This window comes from Lycium ferocissimum, chromosome 8 (genome assembly GCF_029784015.1).
Source record: "Lycium ferocissimum isolate CSIRO_LF1 chromosome 8, AGI_CSIRO_Lferr_CH_V1, whole genome shotgun sequence".
Classification (NCBI taxonomy): Eukaryota; Viridiplantae; Streptophyta; class Magnoliopsida; order Solanales; family Solanaceae; genus Lycium; species Lycium ferocissimum.
The window spans coordinates 21,421,869-21,448,640 of NC_081349.1; the positions used below are offsets into that span (position 1 = coordinate 21,421,869).

A 26,772-nucleotide genomic window follows, 5' to 3' on the forward strand; every position below is an offset into this window, starting at 1 on the left:
CGCCAACAATTCCTCGCCGGCTTGATTTCCCTTTCCTTTGTTCCTTCTAGCTCTCAATTAGCAGATCTGTTTACTAAATCACTCACCGGCCCTTCTCATCGGACTATTGTTGGCAAGTTGGGTTTGCTTACCGCCTCCTCCAACTTGAGGGGGGGTGTTGACGGACATTCGAGTTCAGATGTTGTTCAACTTGATAACGATGATCCCAAGGAAGGAAATGCAGATGTAAATTACATGGATATCGGGTCAGGAAATTAAAGGAGCATTGGGTCAAGAATATTGGGGCTTATTTTACTTTGGCCCAATCTGAAAATGGATGTCACAATAGAAGCATATGGAACAAAAAGGGATAATGGGCCATATAAGCAGATTTGGCCCAGTCCATGAAAGAAACCTTGACAACAAGACAAGCAGCATATGAGACAATAACGTGCACCTGATTTTGTACAGCAAAACGTACAGATTCTCTTTTGTGAATTTGTGAATACAACAAATAAGTTTGTTAGAATTAGGACAAGTAGAACATTGCCAAGTGTATAGCTAGCATAGGTTATTTTTCCTATTTATACTGTTACTGTACAACATTGAAACATCATCCAATACAAGAAATATTTTCAAATCATCTTCTCCAATTTATTTTTTCAGAAATTTATACTGTGATGGTTGCCTAATTAAATGAAGTTCAACCATAGAAGTGAAGACCTCACAACCTATAAGCAAGCATTAAGGAACGCTATAAAAATAAGTTGGGAACTGGAAAAGACTTACATTTTAACAATGGACATGCTTGACAGTTGCATCAGAAAACAGTACAGTAAAAGCCTAATTATGTAGGTGTAAAATCTCCACTACTACTTTGCTTCAAGATTCTTAGAATTCAAAAGGGAAATGAAGGTGAAGTAGAAGAGTTGTAGCAGAGATTTTTGCACTTGAAAAAGAATGAAGCTGTAGAAGCAAGAAACAAGGAAGCATGTTGATCTAACAAAGCAAACAAGGTTTGAACATAATGAACTACAAAGGTGTTGTAGTTCTTTCCAAAATAGGATAAGCTCTTCATGTTTGCCTAATTCCCAGTCCCCTTCTTTTGGGTGATTCTGTTCCTTAATTTTATTGTGCCTGTAAAAAAATTCTCTTTTTCACATGGATGCCACTATTTAGCTGAAATGGTAATAGTATGTTAGTAAACCTATCAAACTTCAAGTAAGATACTAGGACTGGAATGATTTCAACTGAATTCGTTGTTCGTCCTTAAGCTGCTAACATCAACTTTTGCTAGGATTTGAATCATGTGCCTGGTCGAATTTGTGAATTTGGCGGAATGCTCAAAATTCTGAACATTAAATGCGAATAGGTTGAGTATTTGAGTCTTAAAAGGCAACATGATGCGAATAGGTTGAGTACTTGAGTTTTGTAATGTAACTTGGTATACCTTTGGAGGATTATGCTTTATGGTGCCACATATAGGAAGTTAGCCTGGTCATATTATATATTTCTTTATTTTTTCTTCTCCAAAGCAGTATTGTATTTTTCATTCTGCATGGTAATTTATTTCATCAAGAACTACTACATATGATTTGCAAAGCATATAACTGAACGTCACATGATTTCTTCTATTACTTGAATTGTAAAGTTGGATTTATTAGCAAAAGGTGTTGTTCTGGCATAAAATTCTTTACCCAAATGATAGTTTTAAATTTCACTCAAGAAGGATTTTCCATCGCTCTGACCAATTAGTAAGAAAAGTCTAAATGGCTCGATTGTTACTAGACCTCTCCTATTCTTATTAATACAGAAACAAGATTTTTTAAGATTTTCAATTGCTAGACTTATAAATATCTCAAATTTTCACTATTTTTAATATATACTCGAAAATTTAAAAAAAAAAAAAAGTAGGCTTAATGAGCTCAACCATCACCGCGCGAACCGCGGCTAAATTACCTAATTTAATATATTTGTGAAGGTTACTGTTGACACCCAATTTTGTCCCTCCTTTATTCTAATTTATTTCTTCGGGCTTCTAAATTTATTGACGAGTTAAGTATTTTATTAATATCATTATTTTCATATTACTAGCATCACTCTATCACAAATTTCAAAAGGGTTCGTCGTCACTTTATTTTCGTCAAATTAATTATCCTTTATCAAGTCCTTTATTTTCTACATATTAATCATAATTTATCATATTGTACTAGTTATTAAGTTAGAAGCTCAAAAATAATTAAAATAGAGGAGGAAGGACCAATATTTTCACCCAAATTAATAGCCCAAAATACAAACACAATATCCATTAATTTCACCAGCCCACTACACGTTCTAATTCAGCCCAACTCAATTTTCAGCCCACACCAATACCCGACCCGACCGGCCCACTTCCTCTCTCCTTAGTCTTTAGGTTTCCTTCATTTTTTCATCTCAGCCGCAGCCCTCTTCTCTCGACTCTCTCTCCTCTCCCTCGTCTCTTTCTCTCATCTCGTCATCTTCCCCCCACTTTAGCAAAAACACAGATCACTTTCAACCATGGCAGAAATCGTGCCACCCCCTTTTGTGCAATATCTTTTTCCCTCTCATCTTCAACGATTCGGTCAACACAAATGGCCAAAGAACTTCTGAAATTTCTGAAAAAGGAGCAACTTTACAGACTCGATTTCAACTTTCAAACGGGTCTCTTCAGTTTGTTTGGAGCCAAAAAGATCGAAAATTCGAAATCTGAAACCCTAGCTTTTACCTATAAATACGTCTCTAAATCCACAGCCGAAGGGGGGTTCTTTTTTTAGCCGCCTTAATTCCTCTGAAATCTTTACATTCTTCAGTCACCATATCTAAAAAAATAGGCATAGTCTCACTATAAAAGAACTGTCGACATATTGTTATTTTTTTAAAAACTTTTCGGGCTGAAACTTTACTCATTTTAATCGGGTTCGAGTTCGTTGAGTTCGAGCCTAAATTCGTGATCCTCGACACCCCATTTCACTGTTCACAAAACAGGTCAGTGCATTCTCTTCACTTCGAATCTGAGTTTTCGATGGGTTCGCATTCCATTATATGTTGAGATTGTTGGATTTTCTTCAGATTTTTTACGGGTTAAGTACCATGAATTTTGAATGTTTGTTTATTGATGACGTTTAGATAAAGTCGGAATTTGTATCTAGTAGCTTGATTTGTAGAATCGACGCTATTCGGTTCATGATACCAATCCAGTGTCTTTGACAACAAAACGATTAGGCCGATAGAGAAGAAATTGATGAAAACGTATTTTTGATTATGTGATCAAACAGTGCCTTGTTTGTTAGTATACGTGGTATCGGAACGGGCTTATATTGTCGAATGGTTGAAATGAAGAATGTATGTTCGATGAGTTGCTGTTACCGCCAGGAATGTGTAGCTTATATGCTTGGGCAACTTGAGTATTGTCCCTATGTGAACGACCATATGCCTAACTTAAAAAGGGAAGATCCGTTGGATTCTCTCTGTTAAAATATATCTGTCCAGAACTGTGTATGCCCACCGAATTGAATAAGAATGTTGTTTTATTATCTTAATTGGAGTCATAAGTTTGTGTTTGCGGAATGTACATTTGTGTCAAAGATCTACTGTTCTGTTTATGCTGGATAGAGGAAGAGGTCGCTTTAAATCATTGTGTCTTTTCTCGTTTTCATATCTGCCCTCCCCTTTACCCCTGTTTGGCCAATAGTGGGCCGCGCCTTTAGTTGCTATGTTTCAACGAATCTCTTATCGCATTCTGTTGGAATTTACTGCTACTAAAGTTGGGTTTCCGTTTGGAAGGATATTGCCTACTGCTATACTTGATGTCGTTCATGACTGCCTACGTCTGCCCTTTGTTATTTCATTTCGCCGCTGTCTAGCAGTCGCTATCGGGATAGCTTATTGCCACTATCGCTTGTTTGCTGTTGTATGTTAACCATTACGAAACTGTTAGAAATTGTAATGATTCGGGCTGAATAATTTAAGGCTTTGATGAGGTTAATTAGGTTCATATAGTGATCTGTTTAGTTACTCAGAGAGCTCAGAGGTCTTTACGTGGCTGTTGAGTGTCAACTTGAATTGCATGACTTGTTAATAAGACTATTTTGTTCTAGGTACCTGTATGGCATGTTATGAGATCACTTCTTAATTAATTACCCTCTTGATATGTTTGAATTGTCTAGAACCATACACAGACCTCTTAATGTTGTTGTGTGATCCCTGTTCTAGACTCTGAACATGCTTGCATCCCCTATTTATTTGGCTTACGTTATCCCTTTCTTTCTGAGTTGTGATGTTGTGATATTCTAAGCTTGCATCCCTGTTTGAAAGCAGATTAAGTCTGCATAGGAGAATTTGGTATAAGTTCTTATCTGTGTATTTCTGGAACTCTGATTTGGTTTCATATAGTGCCTGCTATGATTGCGCAACCTACCCATAAAGTTCATTAGAGAATATGGGCAATAAAAATTGTGAATGATCCACTGGCTGAATCTTGAATATATGAAGAATATATGCAAATACACGCTTTATATACATCATCATTGACCCGTTTTAAGTTCATGTTTCATATGTTTTATCTTGTTCGTTGAGTGTATACTAATCCTTCTCCTTTTCTTTTGTTTTTTTTTTATGCACGAACATCGCGTATGAGTCCGGGAACTCGTCTTCCGCATTCGGTGTTGGGCCAAGGCCCAACGAGAGCATTATTCCTCTCTGTCCAGCCCAGTCCGCAACAAATAAAATTTCCGGGCCAAAGCCCAATGGACGTCCTGTCTGCAGCAGCAAACAAAATCTGCTGGGCTGAAGCCCAATAACAGTCATATCCGCACGGCCCATTTAATTTATTTTATGCCTCTATTTTATTTCTTGTGTAGTTAACTTGCAGTATTTGACTAACCCTTTTGCGTTGCTTGTTTTTTTTAGCTTAGTTGAATTATAAGGAATTAGTATGACTGGTCTTAGAATAATAGGTAGTTTAAGAAGACTAATAATTAATGCTACAAGTTTCATCTCTTTTATTTATATTTGAACTATTTATAGTATTTACAATACGTACTTTCAATAGAATAATTAATTTTCGAAATAGCATGACTATATCTTTTGAGCTAAACGAACCAAGACTCATTCTTACCATCATAGGAACTTTAAAACGTCACAAATTCCACGCTAATGTTAGCTTATTTTGGGAAATTAAAAAAATGAACTAATTCACATAAACAACCATTCTCTTTAGTTTTCCCCTAACATTTTAAACACATTTGTTAACAACCTTTATACAATTAATATTGAGCTAATATTCTTCCTATAAAATTTTAAAAAGTTTATCAAAATTAATCTCACAAACAACTGTTTTCATTATTAGTCAACGTAATTCCTTTTTCGCTAAATGATTATCAAATGCTATACAATCTCATACATTCATTATTTTATTTACAGCTAAAGTTTTAGGGAAATTATTACTTTTTTCTTCTTACTATATCTCTATTTATAACTTTAGTAACATTCACAAGTTATTTTTTTCAAATCTCATAAAATATCGACTTGCACTCTTAGCCTAATTAGTTCACCTAAGTCCGGTCGGTTAACCATTGTTAATGGAACTTAGAGGATGCCTAATACCTTCCCTCTCAGGTTAGTTGAACCCACATTTTCGGTGTCTTTTGGTTTCGTAGACTTAAAAAACAAATCGACTTTAGATAATTACTTTAATTAACCTTAGGTGCCCTAATTCACCTTAAATAATTAGGTGGCGACTCCTGTACTTTAATTAACCCCGAAATTACTCGGATGTTGTAAATTATTTTGACTTAGGTTAAAATAGGGTATAACAGTTACTTAGTCTTATTTGTTGTAACTAAACAAAACACAAAATAAACCAAGGGAAAAAGAGGAAAATAAAACAACAATAAAGTGGCGTCACTGGAGAATTTGAAGGGGAAATGATGAAACTGGCATGAATTTTTGGGAAAGTTGGTTGTCATGATAAAAAGATGATGGGAAAGGAGAAGCTACTTGTTCAAAAGAGAGATCAAAATTAGGTGGTGGCCATGATCTTGTAGAAGCTTATATTTACCTACTGTTAAGAATGCGGTGAAATCGATGAGAAGTCGTACTTAAAATTTTTAAATTTGAGCTTTGAAAATAAAATAAATTTTTTTTATGGGAAGCTTTTTTTTTCAAATCAACTGAATGCGATGCAAATTTAAATTAATCGTATTAATGAACAATCTATATTGGATAATAATAGTATAAGAAAATGATAAGTCTATATTGACCTCATTACTTGAAGCCGAGAAGGGTCCAAATGCCAGTTGTATGTGTACGTGTCCAGAACTAAAAATGCAAAATCATCATGCGGAATCAAGTCGTCAAGAAAACTACAGTAATTAAAGAACAGCATATTGGAATCTAATTACCAAAGGTAAACGCCAAGACTCTTGAAAACATAAGTTTGTTTCTCACTTTGCGTTTATTATTCGTTTTGATAATCGACTAATTTGAGAAGTCAGGGATAAAGCATTTCCTTATAAAAAGTGATTTTATTCTCAAAGCTCAAACTTAAGAAGTCTTATTCAAAATAAAGGAATAATTATCACCCTATCACAACCTGTGGTTTGAAAACACCATTATCCATCCATCCATAGATCTCTTTCATCCCTTGTTTATCACCAAATATAATTTTCATTGTCTTCTGCAAAATAAAATAAAAACTGACAAGAACTCGTCTGTCCATTTAAAATGAATACACAGAGAAAAAATTGAACACTAATTAGACATTAAAATCCTACAACAACTATAACACAATCTAATCAACATGACTCTACGAAGTACAACAAAATTCGCTCATAGAACTTAGTGAAAGATCAAGTAGTGATCAAAAACAGAGAAACTCTGTACAATTTTTAAACAATCTAATTTAACATGTTCTAAGTTACGTCAAAATCCATTTCATAGATAAAACTATTGATCAAAAGACAAAAATGAAAATATCAGAGGCAATAGTGGTGATCATCATCATTTTCATGGTTCTTGATTCTTGAAGAAATAAATAAAGAACCATATACAAGAATCCAATTACCAAATGTAAAGCCAGGACTTTTGAAAATACATGTTTTTTATCTCACACATGGTTTTTGATAGTATTTGTTTTAAGGCCTCGATTGATACTTTAAATTCGCACCGAAAAGTCTCACTTTGAGAATTACGTGTTCTCTACTAAAGACAACTTCATTTCTGAGGTCCAAACCTAAAATTTCTGATCACGAGCAGGAACACTTGCAAGTTGCAACTCCACCACACCCTTTGATTGTTTGAAAACACAATAATTTTGCAAAACAATAAAACAGAGGAACTTCTCTGTCCACATAGTATCAATAAACATAGAAAAATGGAACTGATGATCATTCAATAGACATAAAATGCTACAACAATTCTCAAACAATCTTATTAACACGTTCTCTACTAGTTACATCAAAACTCACATAGATGCCTAAATTAATGAAAAAGCAAAATCAAAGGAAAAATAGTAGTAGTAATAATCATCATCTTCATGGTTCTTGATTCTTGAAGAGAGGGTGATGATGATGAAGATTGATCAACATCAGCATGAGGTGGCTTTCTATAATAAAACGGAAACCATGGGACTATTGGTTCTGGTGGTGGTGGTGCTTCACCATTCACAGAATCTGGTGGAGAGTAAACATAAGGATCATTATTATTATAACCAGCTGGTGGTGTTGGATTGGTGGTTGATGGAGGGTTTGGGACATACCCCCCACCCCCTTGTGGTGATGGTGGGGTTGTAGTTGCTGGAGGAGGGTTGTTTCCTGTGGGGCCGGTTGGTGGTGGATAACAAGGGTAAGGACATTCTTGGGCTGTGATTCTTGGTGGCAAGTTGAGTAATATTAGTAATGGAAGAACATATAGTAGTCGAGTAATTGAGAGGAGTTCTGTGTGTCTAGAAGGCATGTTTTGTGTTGTGGAAGAAATGGAAGGAAAAAAGAAGGGAAATGAGTGAAAGAGTATTAAGGAAATGAAGTATGGGTTTGATTTGATAAGGTCCTTTTAGAGAAATATGGAAAGGAAAAAAGAAGGGGAAATGAAAGAAAGGGTATTAAAGAAATAAAGTAGAGAGGTTTGAGTTAATGGGGGTCTTTTTAGAGAAACATAGAAAGGAAATTAAAAAGAAGGAAATGAAGTAGAGACGTTTGAGTTAATGGGGGGTCTTTTTAGAGAAACATAGAAAGGAAAAAAGAAGGGAAATTACAAAAAAGGTAGAAAGGAAATGAAGTAGAGGTTTGAGTTAATGGGGTCTTTTTAGAGAAACATAGAAAGGAAAAAAAGAAGGGGAAATGAAAAAAAGGGTATAAAGGTAATGAAGTAGAGGTTTGAGTTAATGGGGTTCTTTTAGAGAAACATAGAAAGGCAAAAAGAAGGGAAAATGAAAAAAGAGTATTAGGAAATGAAGTAGAGGTTGAGTTAATGGGGTCCTTCTAGAGAATAATAGACAAAATAGGTTTTTTTTTTTTTAAAAAAAAAAATCAAGATTGCAGAAAGAAATGAAAGGTAAAAAAGGAAGGGGAAATGAAGAAAAATGGTGTTAAGGAAATGAAGTAGAGGTTGAGCTAATGGGGTCCTTTTAGAGAAACATAGACAAAGTAGTTTTTCCTTCAAGATTGTAGAAAGAAATGAAAGGAAAAAGAAGAAGGGGAAATGAAGAAAAAGGGCTATTTGGGGAATGAATAAAGGGAAGCTAATAGACTTTTGAGTATTGAGGGGTTTTCTTAAGGTTAAGGAAAGAGGCAAAAGAGATGCAAAAGCATGGAACAAAAGCAAGAGGCTTTTAGCCACTTTGATGATTTAGATGGGAGAATATTGTGGACCATGCAAATATTTTTTGTTATTAGGTGGCTCAAGTAATTTTAAAATAAGAATTTGCTAAGAAGGTATCTTTTTGGTGAGTGCATGTTGTTATCATAAGATAAAGTTTAAGGATAAGCTTAGGTGATGGGATGTTTTCATCACTTAGTGGAAACTTCACAGCGTGGTAGTCTGAATATGACTCCTCTAGAGCCCTCAGAACACGTTAGTTCAGTCCAGCCCAATTTAGTCGGTCAAGCTGCTGAAATTTCATTGGTTATTTCTTTATAGATAATTGTTTATAATATATAATTCATTTTTTATTTTTCGTGCAATTTATAATTTTTTAGACCATGATTTAAAGATCGTTTAAAGCAATCTGAAATCTTGTAAGAAAATATTAGATTATGATATAAAATTATGTAATTATTCCAAATAGTGAATGACAGTCTAATTTTTACATGTAAGGTTGAGAAATGTATGAGTAAATATTAAATCTAAATCTAAATTTTCTTAAAGGATCATTCTCTATTAGCTACTAGGGGGCAACGGCATGTGCCAGCACGTACCCAATATTATGGAAATTGAAACTATTAATATATCTTTGTCAAAATAAAATATCACGATAAAAATATGCACTGCCTAATGTATATTTTCTAATATGTTAATTGAACTTTTTGTCTTTCAATAATATTTTACGTAGTTACTTAATGGTTACTCTTTTCTATATATTAGAAAGGATGGTTTCAACATGTATACTTAATGATTACCCTTAAGACTCTCTTGATTAAACTGAACAAGTAAAAAGAAAAACTTATTCTTTGTATAAGGGATAATTAAGAAGAAAGAAAAGGAATATATGACATTTAGTTACTTTTAGTATTTAATCGTGATTAATTAATATGGCTTATAACCTCATTAAGTTATTTAACTATATTAAATTTAACCAATTTGATATAAAGTTGGATGTAGATAGTAAGTATATACCCTCTTCTTTTTTTTTCATTGTATTTACCCTTCACCAAATTCAAATGAAAATACATGGAGAAAATTATTTACCCTTCACCAGATTCAAATGGGATACATATGAAGGAAATTAAAGTAAATATGACATTATCACAGCCCACAGGTCTTACGTTAGTACGTATCAATTTGAAAAGTTATGTGGGCGCACCTATATTCAATGACATTTTAAATGTGAAACCTGATCTGCAAAACTGTTTCAAAGACTATATTACATTGACGTGAAGTATACATGTTGAAACCGTGCTTTCTAATATATAGAAAGAATATTTATCATCTAACTCCGCCTTTCATTTGAGAAGGCATCTAAAATGTGGAGGTCTTCACAAATAGAATGAGTTGAGGTTACTATTTATATTTCGTCCCCGTTCAAGAAAATTTATATTACTCTCCCCTCTTAATTTATGACATAGTCCGGATTTCGAGAGTCAAACAAGAAAAAATTTTACCGCGATTTATTCGTATGTCCCTTAAATATTTTAAATCATTAATTTTTGTGACTTATAATATTTTTTATGTAGTTTCTAAGTAGCTAAATTATTTTTCAAAAACTTTAAAGATTGTATATCTGAATGAATGATCAAAATAAAAAAGTTTAACTCTTGAAATACAAATTATATCACATAAATAGGAATAGGATGAATAATAAATTTGGCGTTCAATAGGAAGAATGGAAAATTTATGCTTATTCACTTGCTCACAAGTTTTACTTAGATGTCTACATCTGGTACGCTATTGAACGTCACAAATTTAACATTGTCTGTATTTCACTTATATTTTTAAATTGTTCACAAAATAATAGACAATGCATGTGCGGTTTAATTATTCATAAAGTTTGCCGGACCGACTAAACATGGCACAATGTTAATTCTATCTATATTATGAAATTGTATTATTATTATTATTATTATTATTATTATTATTATTATTATTATTATTATTATTATTATTATTATTATTATTATTATTATTAGATCAAGTTAATTGAACTTTGTGGCCCCCTTTTATTCTAAACTGAAAAATATTGCCAACCGGCCAAACCATTTTGTAAAGGGAAGAAATCAACAAGCTAGGAAGTAGGGAGGGGACACAACAACTCAATTTGGAAACTTCTCAAAAATGAGACTTCTTGCTAAATCATGTACTCCATTCAAAAAAAAAAAAAAAAAAAAAATTGATGTCCTGCATTCAACATTACTAATAATAATAATAATAATAATAATTCAAATTGAAACTTCAAGGTTACTTCTCGAGATTTGAAATTATTTTCTTGGATCTTGTTTAATTTTGCCTTTGAATGTCGTAACTCCTCCTTGGTTGCTTCCTTTATCTTGAAAATCACCATAAAATTGTCAAATCAGGCCCTAAAAGTCATGTAACTTTTACATATATATTTTGGAGTTATACAATAGGTACTTGTCGCGCAAAACAATTCTTACAATATCAATAATCACCCAAAAGATAATTACATGTAATTTTTACTTAAAACCTGAGATTAGCAACATAAAATATAAGACATGTTACTTATTATAACATGAGGTTAAATAAATTGAATGTGCAAACTTCTTTTAAAAAAAAAAAAAAATTCTAGTGTTTTTATATAAGTTAAATCGCACCCTTGACATTTGTGTAATTCGCGTATACGAAGGTGGACGAGTAAAATAGTACATGAAAATTTTCTATCATCTGTTTTAATGTAAGAAAAGAAAATAGCTAGCTAGCTAGCTTGAGCATCCATTTGTTGACTGTTGAAAAAAAGTGTGTGGTCGAATACTCAAGAATTGGTTATTCCACCCGCAACACAAATTGGAAAGGAGGCGCCAGTGTCTTTCTTTTCCTATAACCATCTGATATTTGATATTTACGGGTTCGATTAATTTTAATTAATATAACGTAATTGAGTAAAAAGAGTCGCAAAAAAAAAATTATAGCAGCTTCTGTATCCATTAATTATCCACCTTCTAGCATCTCCAGTACGAAATTTTCCTCACATCGTCTACGATCACTTGCTAATCTATCATTCTATCTAATACTTCGACAAAGTCATCATTTCATGATCTCGTCCAGGAAAAATTCTTTAAAATCTTGGGAATGCGCTAGAAGATGTGTTTTTATATATAAATACACAAGTCTTGCTTTCCTCACTACCAAAAAAAAAAATAATAATAATAATAATTTTCGGAGGTTGAAAGTTGCAATTCGCGGAGGTTTTAGCCTCCGCTAATTGCTTGAGGAGACTAAAACCCCGCGAAATGCAACTTTCAGCCTCCAGAAATTACTCTTTTTTTTAGTGGCCTTTACCAATGATGGACAAAGTTCACTTGTTTATTGTATTTCCCGCTATTTCTCAATTCACATTACACCTCATCTTTAAAGCCGAAAAATTTTAAGGTCGGTAAAGCCCAACAATTCTTCACATGAATGAGGAATGACTATATGATGCATGAAAAAACTAAGTAACATTTATTCTATGTCATACATCTTCTTTATTTCCACAATTCGAATCAAATACTGTTAATTAAAGGTACAGAAAAAATGTCATTCATCTACTACAGTGGTTTGATAGTAGTGCTAATGCATGCTAATGGTTACTTTACGAGTCGTTACTATTTATAATCGAAAAGATTCACATCAAGTTCAGTTTATAGTGACAAAGAAAATGTTTTCGTCGGAGGAATTTGTCTCTATGGAAAAACACCACTATTCTTAAACAATTGGGACAATATATATATATATATATATATATATATATATATATATATATATATATATATATATATATATATATATATATATATTATTTTTAATTTTTTTTTGCACTATTACGAATATCAAAATAATGTTATTGTTGATTTCATTGAAGATTGAAAGAGATGGAGAGATGCCCTGGTGATGGACACATGTGGGCCAAAAGGGAAAAGAGAAGGCACCATGAAGTTCTTCAAAGAGAAGGCACCATGAAGTTCTTCAAAGGAATAAACTCAAAATATGTCCAAAACTTTCAAATAATTATCAGTTTCTTAACTACCAATTAACATAAAGCACATAACAAGCCTAAGGTTCGGTGTTTGTTGAGTTGTCTTTTTCATCTTGTTTTATTCACTTATCACTAGGATGATTCATCTGTCTTATCCAATTAACCTATTACACATTGATATGTAGTAGATGTCTTGTATATTTTTTCTATTGAAGAGCCGGTAGGTGGGGATTAAGAGAGCTAGAAACTAAGAACATTGATGAAAGATAAAAAAAAAAATTCTAGATTTATGATAGTCCTGACTTGTTATATGGTTTTGGTTGAATGCATAAAGAAATTAATTGTCTCGGTCATTTAGTTTAGAAATGCATCATAAGAATATATATAAGTGAAATAGTTTAAAAGAATTGCATTGAGTATTCTTTTTAAGATGAAACGTTATTGATATTAGTTTAAAGGTATACCATGGAAAACTAAAAAATGCACGTACAATTATTTATTTAATTTGTTTTCTCCAAAAAGAATGTTATTAGGAGACTCTTCCCCACTTAAATAAACTATATAAAATAAGAGTGTGAAATCAGTTGGTAAATAAAGTGAAAGATTAGGTGAATTGAGGATCCTGTTCTTCTAAATTTCAGTGCGTAGGCTAATCCAACCTTTTGACTTGCTCAGTCCAAATTTATGTGATATAATTGATTTGACACAAAATTTAAGAGAGAAAGGCTGACTTTGAAAATTATGGTTTAAAATAAGTCATAGATATTTATGGGGTTGTAAATCATTTCATTAAAGGTAAAAGAAGAAGTTTTAAGTTAAATTATTTCTAAATATAGAAATGTATTATTCTTTTTGGGATAGACTAAAAAAAAATTATATTACATAAATTGGAACAGAGAGAGTAGTATTTTCTGCGTTTTATAAAGCAATTACGTGGACCATTCAAGAGTATCATAGAGTGAACAAAATTTTCTCACGCTTAACTAAAAAATTTGAATTTGAGTATCGTGAATAAAGAGATTGTTGTCTGACATGAATGGCAGCAACAAATGATAATTACAATATGAGTTTCAGTGAAGCCAATTTATAGCCTGTTTGGCCAAACTTATTTTTTTCGCAAAAATACTTATTTTTCCAATAAGTCGCTTATTTTAAAAAAAAGTGAGGTGTTTTTTTGGGAGAAAATAAGTCTTTTAGAATAGTAGCTTTTTTGGAAGCTAAAAAAATAGCTACCAAAAGATTTTTTTTTAAAAAAATACACGTAAAAACACTTTTTAAAAGCTTGGTCAAACACTAATTGCTACTCAAAAGTACTTTTTAAATTAATTGATCAAACACAAACTGCTTTTAGCCAAAAGTACTTTTAAAAAAATACTTTTTAAAATAAGCTGTTTTTAGAAGCTTGGCCAAATATGTTATTAGTCATTAATAAAATCGGTAAATAAATTTCATATACTAAATGATTAAGAAAAAGCAATTGCACGGAAATGTGGAATGCATATCACCACCCCAGAGTTACACGCTTTCTTCATGGTAATGTTAGTTGCTTTGTGTCGTAGACAACCAACAAAATGAGTAACTCATTCAAAATATAATATAAAGTGTTAGCCTTTATGCAACAAGCTGGAAAATTCTCCTAAAGTTAGGATATTAGTAGTATCATATTATATAAACCTTTTTCTTCTTGAAAAGCTCAAAGGTAATAAAAGTGGAATTTTCCAACCAAAAAATAGATGGAAAAAGAACATAGAATCTTCAAAAAATAATAATAAATAAAAGCTTATAGTTTCTCGGGATTTGAAAGAATTTACTCCCTTTCCCTACTCTTTTTTATCCTTTCGGTATCTTTCCTTTTATTTATTTTGGATATCTTGGGACCAGATTGCTAGGTTAACATTATTTTTCTTTCCACGGTTTGATGAAATTTAATAATTAGAATTAGTATTCATGTTTTCGAATTTAAAGGATCTAAACTATTAAGAAGAATAATAACAGGATTATTTTAAGTCTTTCCCAAACTTAAGAACCGTCTTTGCCATTTTCGAAAATTCAGAGAAGTAAAACAACTTTTAGAGTTGGACAAATAGACAAATCATAGGAGAGTTAATATGTTAAAGATATCCATTTGTTTCACATCAAATCAGAACTTGTAGTTGTCTATGTTCTGCTGTCGAATAATTAATAATCAATTCTGAAAAAGAGTGATGAACTCATTTTTATTCGATCATAGATTGGTCAAAGAAGGAGAGTCATCTTCCAACATCAAGTCCATTGTTCCTCAGCAGCTCGTGGTAGAGCGGTCGGCTCTTAATTGATTGATGTAGATTCGAATTCTATTTGGGGAGATTTTTTAGTTATCTCATTTCTGACCCAGCAGCCCTTGTTCTTCTCCTTTGTTTCTAAAGTAGCACAATCGTAGGACATCGAAATCAGTAAGTTAATTGTTGATTATTAATTTTTATTCCTCACTTTTGTATAGGTTAATTTGATTTGTTGTTGAGAGAAAAAATCATCCATCCTAAACAAGTGATCGCGAATCGAATCATAAGTATAAATTGACAGAGCAAAATTCTTCCTCTGATAAGCTTTACGCGATGCGAGTTTATATTAATCAAAATTTAGACAACCAAACACCAAAAGAAAATAATAAAAAAGATAAACTTTCCAACGATTCCATGGCCAGAAAAACATTTTGCTGATGAAAATTAAAACCTAAACCAACATCAGCACATGGGTTAGTAAGCCACTAAAGTGGAAAATTAAAGCCATACAATTGGACAAATTCAATGAATGATTTATGCCACCTAAACGCATCGCGCTTATTAATTGAAACTTCAAAAAGTTTATTGTAGCTTTTGGGAAACCACCCCCCCCCCCCCCCCCGCCCCGGGCCACTCTTTCTTGGAATATAATGAGATATAAAGTGGATTCTAGTTTGTAAAACCAAAGTTGATCTCATCCCCCCACTTAGTACTTTTCATTTCTGACAACAAACTCTGACATCAAAATCTTCATGGTAAAAAGAGCTTTTAGAACCTGCTTTTCTTACATCAAAATCTTCATGGTAAAAGAAACTGTAGAATCTGCTTTTCTTTAAAAAACCACAAAAATGTTTATTTCTACAATCATAGTGTTGAAATTATCTTGTGCACGCTTCGACTATTTTATTAAGTGTTTATTATCTTTCGTCAGCACATATATCACATCAAAATTTACACACCTATAATCACCCATTTTGTTGTCGTTATTGGGATTCAGAACAATTTTAATCTTTCATACAATAATTTTTATCTCACTTCTTTAATCATTATGCCACCCCGCAGAATATAGTTATCCAAAAAGTGCACGAATTGTGTCTTATTCATCTTTAACCAACTTTATGAAGTGGTTAAGTAATCTATATATCTAGTAGTATTTGCATTACATCATGAAATTAGCTTAAGATTATCAAACATTGAATTTTGTGGGAGAAAAGTTTGTCATTTAGATAACAATTTTGAAGGGTATCTTAAAAGTAGTATCAATATAACTATAAAAGGCTTTACTAATTGAGATAGTTATAGTTGCATTTAATTAATAATTTACACAAAATCCCCAATACAGTTTCCTGTCAAAATCGACGGATTAAACGTGTCAACCCAATAGATAGTGGTCGGTCCATATTGCAATAGAATCATTATTATTATCTTGTTTGGTTATTTAATTTATTAATCCACCTCCTCTCCAATCCCCCAAGCCCACCTCCCAAAATGCTAAATAACGTTTGTTTTTTCAATCATTTCAGTAATTAAACAATTCTAACTAATTATCAAGTATCAATACTAAACACTCAAGGACGTAGTTTAACGTCAATGAAGTGAAGAAAAATCATGAAAAATTATAATTCAGACAAAAGATAATACGTAGCAAGTTATTATTTATCATCTGCCTTGATTGTAGTAGGCATAGTAATAGCCCGTCATCATCAGTAATAATGTAATGATATTTAATGAAATAGTTCAGATGCACATAAATTGATTCAACAATTTTTATTTTAAGAAAATAATAATATACGAAGCTGATGTTGCCACGATCATACGCGATAACATTTGCTTAGTACAGCCTAACCAATTAGTGTGCCCAAAAAGGAGCCAAAAGAAAAAGACTTTTCTAACCAGTGCACTAGAAAAAAAAATATGCATAAATTAATAGACACTAAATTCTTCACTGAAATTGAAGACTCAATAACACTGTACTTATCTTCTGACTGAAACCCATAACTTTTTTTTTTCCCTTTATTTTAATCAATTTTCCCATAAGGAGATGACGATATTCACAAGAAAAAGTACACTGGAAAATAAAGGGAAAAAAATAGGAAATAGCTATCATGAGCAGACGATCAATAACTTGTCTTTTGAAATAGGATAGACATTTAATTTTACAACAATCAATAACTTGTCTCTTGAAATAGGATAGACATTCAATTTTCCAACAAGTGGAAGAAAATTTAGAAGGTTATGGAACTATATGAAACACATGAATATCAAGATTACAGCTAAGGACCAACTTACTAATAATAGAATTAGAATATATTCGTAGCCACTAAATTATTGGTCTTTGAAATTTGCTGTTTCTCCTCCTCCTCTTCTTCCTCTTATTCTTCTTCTTTTACACAGAGAATTTGATTTGATCTTTCACCAAAATAAAAGCAATCCCAAGAAGAATCCACTGATCAAAAGTGAAAATCCACTAGAAAAGCTCCTTTTTGCACCATCAACGTTATGGTCAACGGGGTACAAATCCCCTGGTGGACCAGTCATATAGATATATTGTGAATTTGGAGAAGAGGGAACATTTTCACCACCACCACCTCCTCCTCCGCCGCAACCATCGGAACAAGGAGGAGGAGGGCAGTTATAGCCGCTTGGCGGTTTCTTTGGTGGTGGCGGTGATGGTGGTGGCAAATCTGGTGGAGGTGGTGGTGGTGAAGGTGGAGGTGGTGGTGGTGAAGGTGGATTACAAGGTTTGTCACAAGGACAACCTCCACACTTGCTCTCACCCTCATCGAGTTTTCGTGGATTCAATCCATTGGCTATATGTATAGCCACCACAAAAAATAAGAAAAAAATCACGAATCGCGACATGTTCAGAGGCCTGTTGGTGAATGTGTGAATTTCTTATTCTTCCTTAGAAGAGAGATATTATGTTAAGTAGTGAGAAGTGAGAGGAATTGGAAGGAAAGAAAAGTGTATTGGAGAAATGAGAGGGAGCTTGTTTGTTACACTTCTTGAGAATATTGCATGGAGGTTGCAAGAGAACGGAATTTAAGTTGTTGGTTTTGAGTATTTTGTTGTGGGGGCGGGGGCGGCTGTTATGAAATGGAAGAAACCAAACAGAAAATTGAAGAAAAAAACTATAACTCTTATATCCATTCTTGTATTGGAAAATACTACATCTCTATTTATAGAGAAATAGAGAATAAATAAAAGAAAATATATTATTTTCCTTATACATACTAAACTAAAAGGAAATTAACAAACAACAACAACATATTTAAAGCAGAATCCTACATGCAAAGCTTATGAAAGCGTAGGTACAGACGCAAATCATATCTCTACCTTTTATGAGGAGTATATGATGATTCTTGGAGATCCCTACTAAAAGAAACGTAGCCAATGCAGGACGCAAAAAAAAAAAAAAAAAAAAAAAGGAGGAAAGTAAACATTATATTCCTAGACTAAAGAGAGAGTAAATATTATACCATTGATATAAATCATAAAATGTAACCCAGTTAAATTCCAAAGAAGAGGTGGGGGGTGGGGTGGTTGTTACATTAGATTAGAGTAATAGAAGAGTGATGATGACGTGTCTCTTATATGCGTGGGATTTATTGGCTTAATCTATAAGGCAATTAACAAATGCATGTGGATGGTCCAATTTGTGTCCCCACCATTGGACTCCTTTTCTATATCTAAATATTCTTTTTGGAGTTGATTTAATTTTTGTAGCCGGTTATTTCGTTTGATTAATTGTCAATCAACATACTTTGTACATCTACGAAGCATGTATGCTTTCAATAACTCTACCCTAGTGAATACTTGAATCTAGTATCCTGTGTCTGGAGAAGTGGCAATCCCAATTATTGAACATGAACAATGAAATTTGGGGTATTTTGGGTAGTTGAATTTGGTATAATGGGGACTACAATTTAGTTAGTTTTTTCATTTTGGAAGTCAAAGTGATGGTTTAATACGCTTTGGTGCACGTGGGACTAGGGGTGTACAAAGCAAACCGACAAATCGCACCAAACTGATAAATTGAGAAAAAAATTCGACTAGTGATTTGGTTTGACTTGATTTGGTGTTGAGAAAAAAAAACCCGATCATAATTGATTTGGTTTGGTTCTAGCTAAAAAAAAAAGTCAAACCAAACCAAACCGACCCGACATTACGTGTATTCAATTTTTAAAATATTTCATACATAAAAATATTTATTTGTAATGTAATTTGTAAATATTTGTTTATAGGTCTTTCTTTTAAAAATGTACCGTCCTACCTGCAGAGTAAGTGTCACAGACACTCTACTCCTCTCGTATTCTACGTCAGGGATTTCACTGGGTTGTTGTTGTTGTTGTAATTTGTAAATATTTCTTAAATTTTTTCATAGTTTTGTGTCTTTTATCATATTATTTTAAGCTTGAACTTAGAATTTTGAATGCCAATAAGTTTTATATCCCATGGATGTTAGTAACTCAAATAAAGTCCAAATCAAAACCAACTCAACACTTATGCTAAAAAAATAATAATTCAATCCTAACACTAGGAATGACAGTAATGTTGGATATCTATTCTTTAGTTTTGCATAATTGGTTTAGAGCGTAAAAATACATAGCTTTATTTTTTTCTCTATCATGTAATTAAAACTTATTAGCCGTACTTATTTAACATAACTTAGTATTTAGATTAAAGTCATTTTCTTTATGGCTTATTAATTAGCAATACTTATTTTAACCGATTTTATTATCTTTTTTGTTGAATATTTTAATACGATGTCATTACCCATCTCACATTTTGTGTTATTTTATTAAGAAACACCTTAGTTATATAGTTGTATCTTCTTGGGACTAAAGAAATATTTGAAGTAAAAGTCATATGTTTTGTATGAAGACTTTTTCGGGAAAAAATTTGAGAAACCCGAAAAAACCGAATAACCCGAAAAAACCCGAAGTTGAAAAACCCGAATTTTCTTGATTTAGTTTGGTTTATAAATTTAAAAACCCAACGCAATTGGTTTGGTTTTAATGAAAGATTTGAAAAATTCGAACCAACCCGGTCCATGTATACCCCTATGTGGGACGTTCCTTTTCTCTAGTCCTACTCAAAAGTGGGAAATTCTTGCAATTTAAAGAGAACAATATTTATTCTCTTTTACTTATTTATACTAAAATATTTTAATCGGGAAACCAGTTATAAATATTCTTGCAAAGATGGAAAACAAAAGGGGGAGAAAAATAAAGATGGCTTTGTATATGGCTAGCAAGGCGGATCTAGAAGCCTGCATATGGGTTTACGGAAATATATTTAGAAATTTTATTTTTTTTAAATATATTTAAATATTTAATCGTAAACCCAGCTATTATTGTAGTATTCGCTGTAGAAATTCATACACTATAAATTCTGGACCGCCCCGCTGGCCAGAAAATATTCAGAAGTACAACTTACTATTTCTAAATTTAATTCACACAAAGTTGAGCACTACATTATAATCTTGAATATTCCCCTATTTTGAATTAGAGGAAGTCAAAATGCTAGTCGACTTACAGTGTGAAACTTTATTAATTGAAAATTGGAAACTTGCAAGGTTGGTCCATCTTTTGGGTCTACTATATTGAAGTATGGAGGAGAGTGGAGACGTGTTGCTTTCGTAGACGACTTTGGAAGCAATTCAGTCAACCATAATACACTAGAGTCCAACTAATAAAAATGTTTGGTGAGTTGGTTGTTTAAAACTCTGTACATCAATTTTCTAAATTTTTATTTCCAGTATTTTTTTTCCGCCCTGTGTCCGCTATCCACATTAGAACCTGACTGTGTTAGAATTCGCACCGCGTAGGGTTTATTTTGGGGAAGTCCTCTCTACCAAGAATTTTTTCATATCACTGCTCGAACCCGAGACCTCTGGTTAAGGGAAAAACAATCCCATCCACTGCACCACATCCTTTCATGGTATCAAAATGTGTTAAATGGAGTAACCTAATCAGTCAAGACGTAGTAGACATTTGGCTATAGAAATCAAATATTTTCATCTTTATTTAGAATTTTCGAAGTTGGAGTTGAATATAGAGTTGTGTTTGGTTATAGTTTTCGCAAAAACTATTTGAGTGTTTGAATGTATTTTTTCTAAAAAACTAAAAATATGATTTATACCTTCAATTTCTAAAAACTAGAAAAACCGTCCAACTTGATTAATTTAGCTGAAAGGTACAATCAAATCTGCTCTAGAAGGATAATATCTCATAATAATCACATAGTGTTATAAATTGTATCGCATATATTTTTTTAAGTACAAAAAATTGCTTCACTAATTCAAATATCATGATTAAAATTTACTCTTTTTTAATATATCTAATAAATAAATACTCAATTAGAAAGATCCAACCCGACCTGCCTCAAAAAACCTAAACCGTTGTGGCACACTTGACCAAATTAAAATGGGGTCGTTTTTATAAAAACTAAAAACTTAGGGAAAATTTTGAAAAAAACAAAAGAAAATTCAAAAAGTGAGATGGAGAAAATTGAAAACAGGTTTTGAGGTGTTTTTCAAATTATAAATACAATTTTAGATTGTATTTCATTTTTTCATTGCCAAACACTGATTCTTAAATAAAATTTAAAAAAAATTCTCATGGCCAAACGGCTTGCTTTTATAACAGATTTCAACTTATTTGAAATTGAAGCACAATTATATTGAAAAATGTATGTCTTCAGAGAGATCATGTTTTTTTATCCGAGATATGTCATAGTTTCGTCCCCTTAAGCAAGTGATTGAACGCATTCCCTTTCCATTTGGGTCAAATGTACTCGTAGCCCATCAAACGAAGTTAAGTCCCATCAAACGAAGTTAAAGTCACTATGGGCTTAACGCTTCCCTCTCCCTTTACTGATAAATGCACTGGTTTTTAATTTTTATCCCTTACATTAGTGGTCTTTAATTTTTGGCCTTCGCCTAATACTAGCGTAAGTTTGGGATTCAAACTCCTGCTCAATGGAGAAAAAAAAGAGAGAGACAATTTCGCAAGGCAAAGTTTTGTGGCAAAGTTAAGCCTATTCAGGCCAAAATTAGGCCGTAAGGCGAGGTACCTCAGGCAGAGTTTGACATGCCTGAAGGCAATACTCTACCTTAAGGTAGAGTTTGCAGTCTCTACCATAAGGTAGACTTTCAAACTCTGCCTGAAGGCAGAGTTTTCCAGGCAAATTTCTGCCTGGAGGTAGAGTTTTGCAGGTAAATCTTTGCTTCGCAAATCCAAACTCTACCTTGCGACTTTTTTTTAAAAATTTTTTTTGACTGAGTGGGAGTTCAAACCTGAAACTAAGGGGTTCTAGCGAAGGGAAAAAATTAAAGACCACCAATTTGAGGGGCAAAAATTAAAGACCACCCCAAATAAGGGAAATCCTGCAAATTGCACTTACTGAATCCTTTTTTTTTTTTTTGCATGGATTGACCTTCAAACGCACTGGTCTTTAATTTTTGGCCCTCATGTTTGTGGTCTTTAATTTTTCCCCTGCTACTTATTTAATGAAAATATTCAAATCTACTTCGTAATGCATAATATTTGTAACATTATTATCTTTGGAAATTGAACTTTTGCCTTCTCGACATAAATTTTGTAGGAATTAAGTTATGCAGCATAAGTTGTATAGTTATTTTCAAATTATGTTGAGAGTTGAAAGTTTTGCCTTATCCAGTATAATTGGTGTGGATGTTACCATACATATGCCACCAAAGTTAAACATAAACTATGCCTTGCGAAATCTAAAATTATGCCGATTTTCTGATTATATTGAGTGTTGAAAGTTTTTACCTTGTCCGACATAATTTATGTGGATGTTATGATACATATATAGAAGTTTAACGTAAACTATGCCTTGCGAAAAATTTCGCCGTTTTCAAATTATGTTGAGTGTCGCAAGTTTTGCCTTGTTCAGCATAATTTGTGTGAAGGTATGATACACGTATCAATGTTAAACGTAAACTATGCCTTACAAAATTTAAATTATGGCCTGCAAAAAATGTTGAAGGGTAAAAATTAAATACTATAAATTAGAAGGACAAAAATTAAAGACCACCCCAAAATGAGGGCATTTGTGCGAATGACCCAACTGAATCTTTCCTTTCATTTTTTTCCGCAGGTTGTCCTTCTTTTGGGGTGGTCTTTAGTTTTTGTCACTCAAATTGCTGATCTTTTATTTTTGTTCTTCACTTAAAAAGGTGATCGAAAATACCGCGAAATTCTGGGTTCGAACCTATGCTCAATAAAAAAAATTTCGAAACAAAAAGTCTCATTTTATGCGGCAAACTTTGCTACCTAAAAGTAAAATTTGCCTTACAAGGTAAAATTTATCGTCTCCGGCATAGGTTCTATGTAACTTCCCCCGAATAGGCACAAATACATAGAAACCTATGCCTCGCGAAATTATTATTATTATTTTCGACTCTGCTAAGTTTCAAACCCAAAATCTCGAAATATTTTCGATCACTTTTTTAAACGAAAGTCAAAAATTAAAAATTCAATCAATTTTTTAAGCGAAAGGCAAAAATTAAAGACCCCTATAGTACGAAAAACAGTCATTAATGAACTTAAAGATAGACACAGAGAAGAGGGATGAGATCCCCATGACACTAAACAAAATCAAAGATATTTCATGCATAAAATTTCTTCAAAATCTCATATCCAGAAGTAACACTACAAATAGTAAACCTCAAGTAGCTAGTACAATGTTTGCCATGTTATAAAACTATATAATTGGAAATAAATAAGATAAACAAACTAATAGCTTTGTAGAGAGGAGGGAGAGATTGCATTTCACTTGTTGATGATGTTTCAAATGAGAAGGCAAAGGTCTCTATTTATAGAAGAGTTTTGCCTCTCAATCTTCAACATACAACTTGTACAAGTTGATTTACAATTTGCTACAACTAAGCTACAACTATGATACAACTTACAAGTGCAAGTTGCATTTACACTTTATGAACAAGTGGTACAAGTTACACTTATAATAATACATCCAAATAACAACTAGCTAAGTATTTCATAACACTCCCCATTGAATGTTTTATTAATAAATAATATGCCTCGTTAAAACCTTACTAGAAAAAAAAACCTGTGGGAAAAATTTTAGTGAAGGAAAAAGAGTACACATATCTTGTAACACGCATTGCTAGCTGTCTCCTTAAAAACCTTAACAGAAAAATCCAATGGGATAAAACTTTGGTTAAGGAAAAAGGAGTACAGCGTATATTTTACTCCCTCTGATGGAAACATCAATTAATGTCTCGGAGATGACGCATTTCAATCTTGTATATCAACCTCTTAAATGTTGAAGTTGGCAATGCTTTAGTGAACAAATCAGCTAAATTATCACTTGACCGAATCTGTTGTACGTTGATATCACTATTCTTCTCGAGATCATGTGTGAAGAAATTTTTTGGTGAAATATGTTTCATTCTATCTCCTTTTATGAATCCCCCCCACAATTGGGCTATGCATGCTGCATTATCTTCATATAAGATCGTGGGTACTTTGTCACATTTTAAATCACATTTTTCTCGAATGAGATGTATCATTCACCTCAGCCACACACATTCTCGGCTTGCTTCATGAATAGCTATTATCTCAGCATGATTTGATGAAGTAGCTGCTGACACCCAATTTTGTCCCGCCTTTCTTCCAAAATATTTATTTGTGCTTCTAATATTTTTGACAACTTAAAGAATAATTATTTATTACAATTATTAGCTTTCTATTAATATCGTCGTTATCCAACTGTAGTCATTGCCTATTATCATTATTAATAATATTATTATTACTATTATTTTTTATTTTTTCTTTATATTTCCATCACTGAATTATAATCGTCATGATCACTTTTAACATCTTACGCATCGCATTTATTTTATACGATTAGACGATAGCATTTACTTACTTTTAAACTTTATAAATATTATCGCACAACTATTACGATATCATATAATTTTATTTTTATTGAGTACTAATAATATATTTTTATATTAAGTAGTATTTTAGCACGCTTTAATGTATAATTAACTAGAGAGCATCTTTCATTTAAATTTTGAAGCCAAAGAAATTAAAGGAAGAAGGAGCATTAAGACTGAAGTCCGGATCAGCCCAATTTCGAGCCCACCAGGTGAAGCCCATTCATCTTTTCCTTTAGCCCAAACCTCAATACATCAGTTAGGTTTCTTGGGTTCTTAATCCCTTATCCAAGGTCAGCAGCCTCTACTACACCTTTTCCACTTCTTCCATTTACAGACAAACTCCATACTTTCCCATCCTAAAAGCAGAACTTGTTTAGCCATTTCGTGCAAGAGAATGCTTTTTTTTTCAAGGACGTCCCTCTCTTCTTTCCTAGTTCGTGCAATGTGGTACAACCCGAGACCTAAAGGAGCTTTACGAAATCTTGTTAGTTTTGGGATAGATGAAGACCAAATCTCTGCATATTTTACCAATCTCGCATCATTTCGGGCAAAAATCTGACCAAATCACGTGAAGGTCACATACCTCCAAAGCCCCAACGTTCGAGTTCAAAGGGCTTTCTTTGACCATGAGTTCGAAATCAGAAATTCAAAATCCCGCCCAAAAATGTCCCAAATAACCTAGCTTGTAGCTATAAATATCAGCCTTGGGCTTCATTTCAAAGGGGTGGAGCAGCAACTACATCTCACTCTAAACGAAGAACAGCCATTACATATCCCTAAAGAAAAAAAAAAAAAAAAAAAACAGCCACACATTACTCTAATCTACTCTATTTTACCTTTCTGTTCGAGATTTTTGGTTGCTTTGGAGGTGTGCAAGCTCGACGGCCTTTAAGCGTAGACCCTTAGATCGGGGACCGAAGAACCCCAGTTTGCTGCACTCAAAAAAAGGTCGGCAACTACACCTCTCTTCCTGTCTTCTTTTTCCTTTTCTTTTTATGTTAAAAAATGTGCTTTCTGTTTGTCTTAAAATATATGTCGTAATCCTGTTTCGAATCATGTCTCAGTGAATACGTATGCTGTGTGTCCTACTTTTAACTGTGTGTGTCCTACTTTTAACTATGTTTGTACCTATTCGTACATTTCAGTAGAAATAGTACATGTTTAAAGGGGATCTCATATAAGGTCTGCTACAAACAAGTTTAGCTAATAATTTAAAGTTTCAGGAATCTGAATATGAGTCATGTTTTAAATTCTGGTTTAAGAAGGATGCCGTATACTCGTTATTTGTCTAACCTGAATGTATACGATTGTTTATGCACCTTCAGTTCTCATTTCCATGTGTTTGTTGCTAAAATATCTACTGATTATGAATATTTTACATGCTCGCCTCCCCCTTTCTGTTTTGAAAGTTTACAGCATGATTTTTAAAACTAATAAATATTAGATACCATATGCTGGAGGCCCTTTCATAAATCTCTTAGATGTCACTAGGAAGTATGTTCTGATCGTAGATTATTTCGACCCGCTGCTTTTATGAACATGTATTCATTCTTATATATTAAGCGCTATTTTGAACCGTTTCGCATTTCTATTCGTAAGATGATGAGGTCTAAGTGTTTGCCCCTTTATAAGTCATAATCTGAAAAACACAAGTTGATGACATTCGTTAAGATCCAATCGTCTAGATATGTTTTAAGAACTCTCTTTATTAATATGGACGATATGTTTACGAA

General features: G+C 32.8%; 2 protein-coding genes across 2 annotated transcripts; both read right to left on the reverse strand.

Moving 5' to 3' along the window:
- Window positions 1–7,359: 7,359 nt before the first annotated feature.
- Window positions 7,360–8,217, reverse strand: LOC132067526 (leucine-rich repeat extensin-like protein 2). The gene has a single exon (XM_059460794.1). The coding sequence runs from the start codon at window positions 7,951–7,953 to the stop codon at window positions 7,480–7,482; it is 474 nt and encodes a 157-aa protein (XP_059316777.1). The 5' UTR covers window positions 7,954–8,217; the 3' UTR covers window positions 7,360–7,479.
- An 8,976-nt stretch (window positions 8,218–17,193) lies between these two features.
- Window positions 17,194–17,988, reverse strand: LOC132067527 (uncharacterized). The gene has a single exon (XM_059460795.1). It carries the CDS (start codon window positions 17,965–17,967, stop codon window positions 17,518–17,520), a length of 450 nt encoding a protein of 149 aa, XP_059316778.1. The 5' UTR covers window positions 17,968–17,988; the 3' UTR covers window positions 17,194–17,517.
- Between the last annotated feature and the right edge of the window lie 8,784 nt (window positions 17,989–26,772).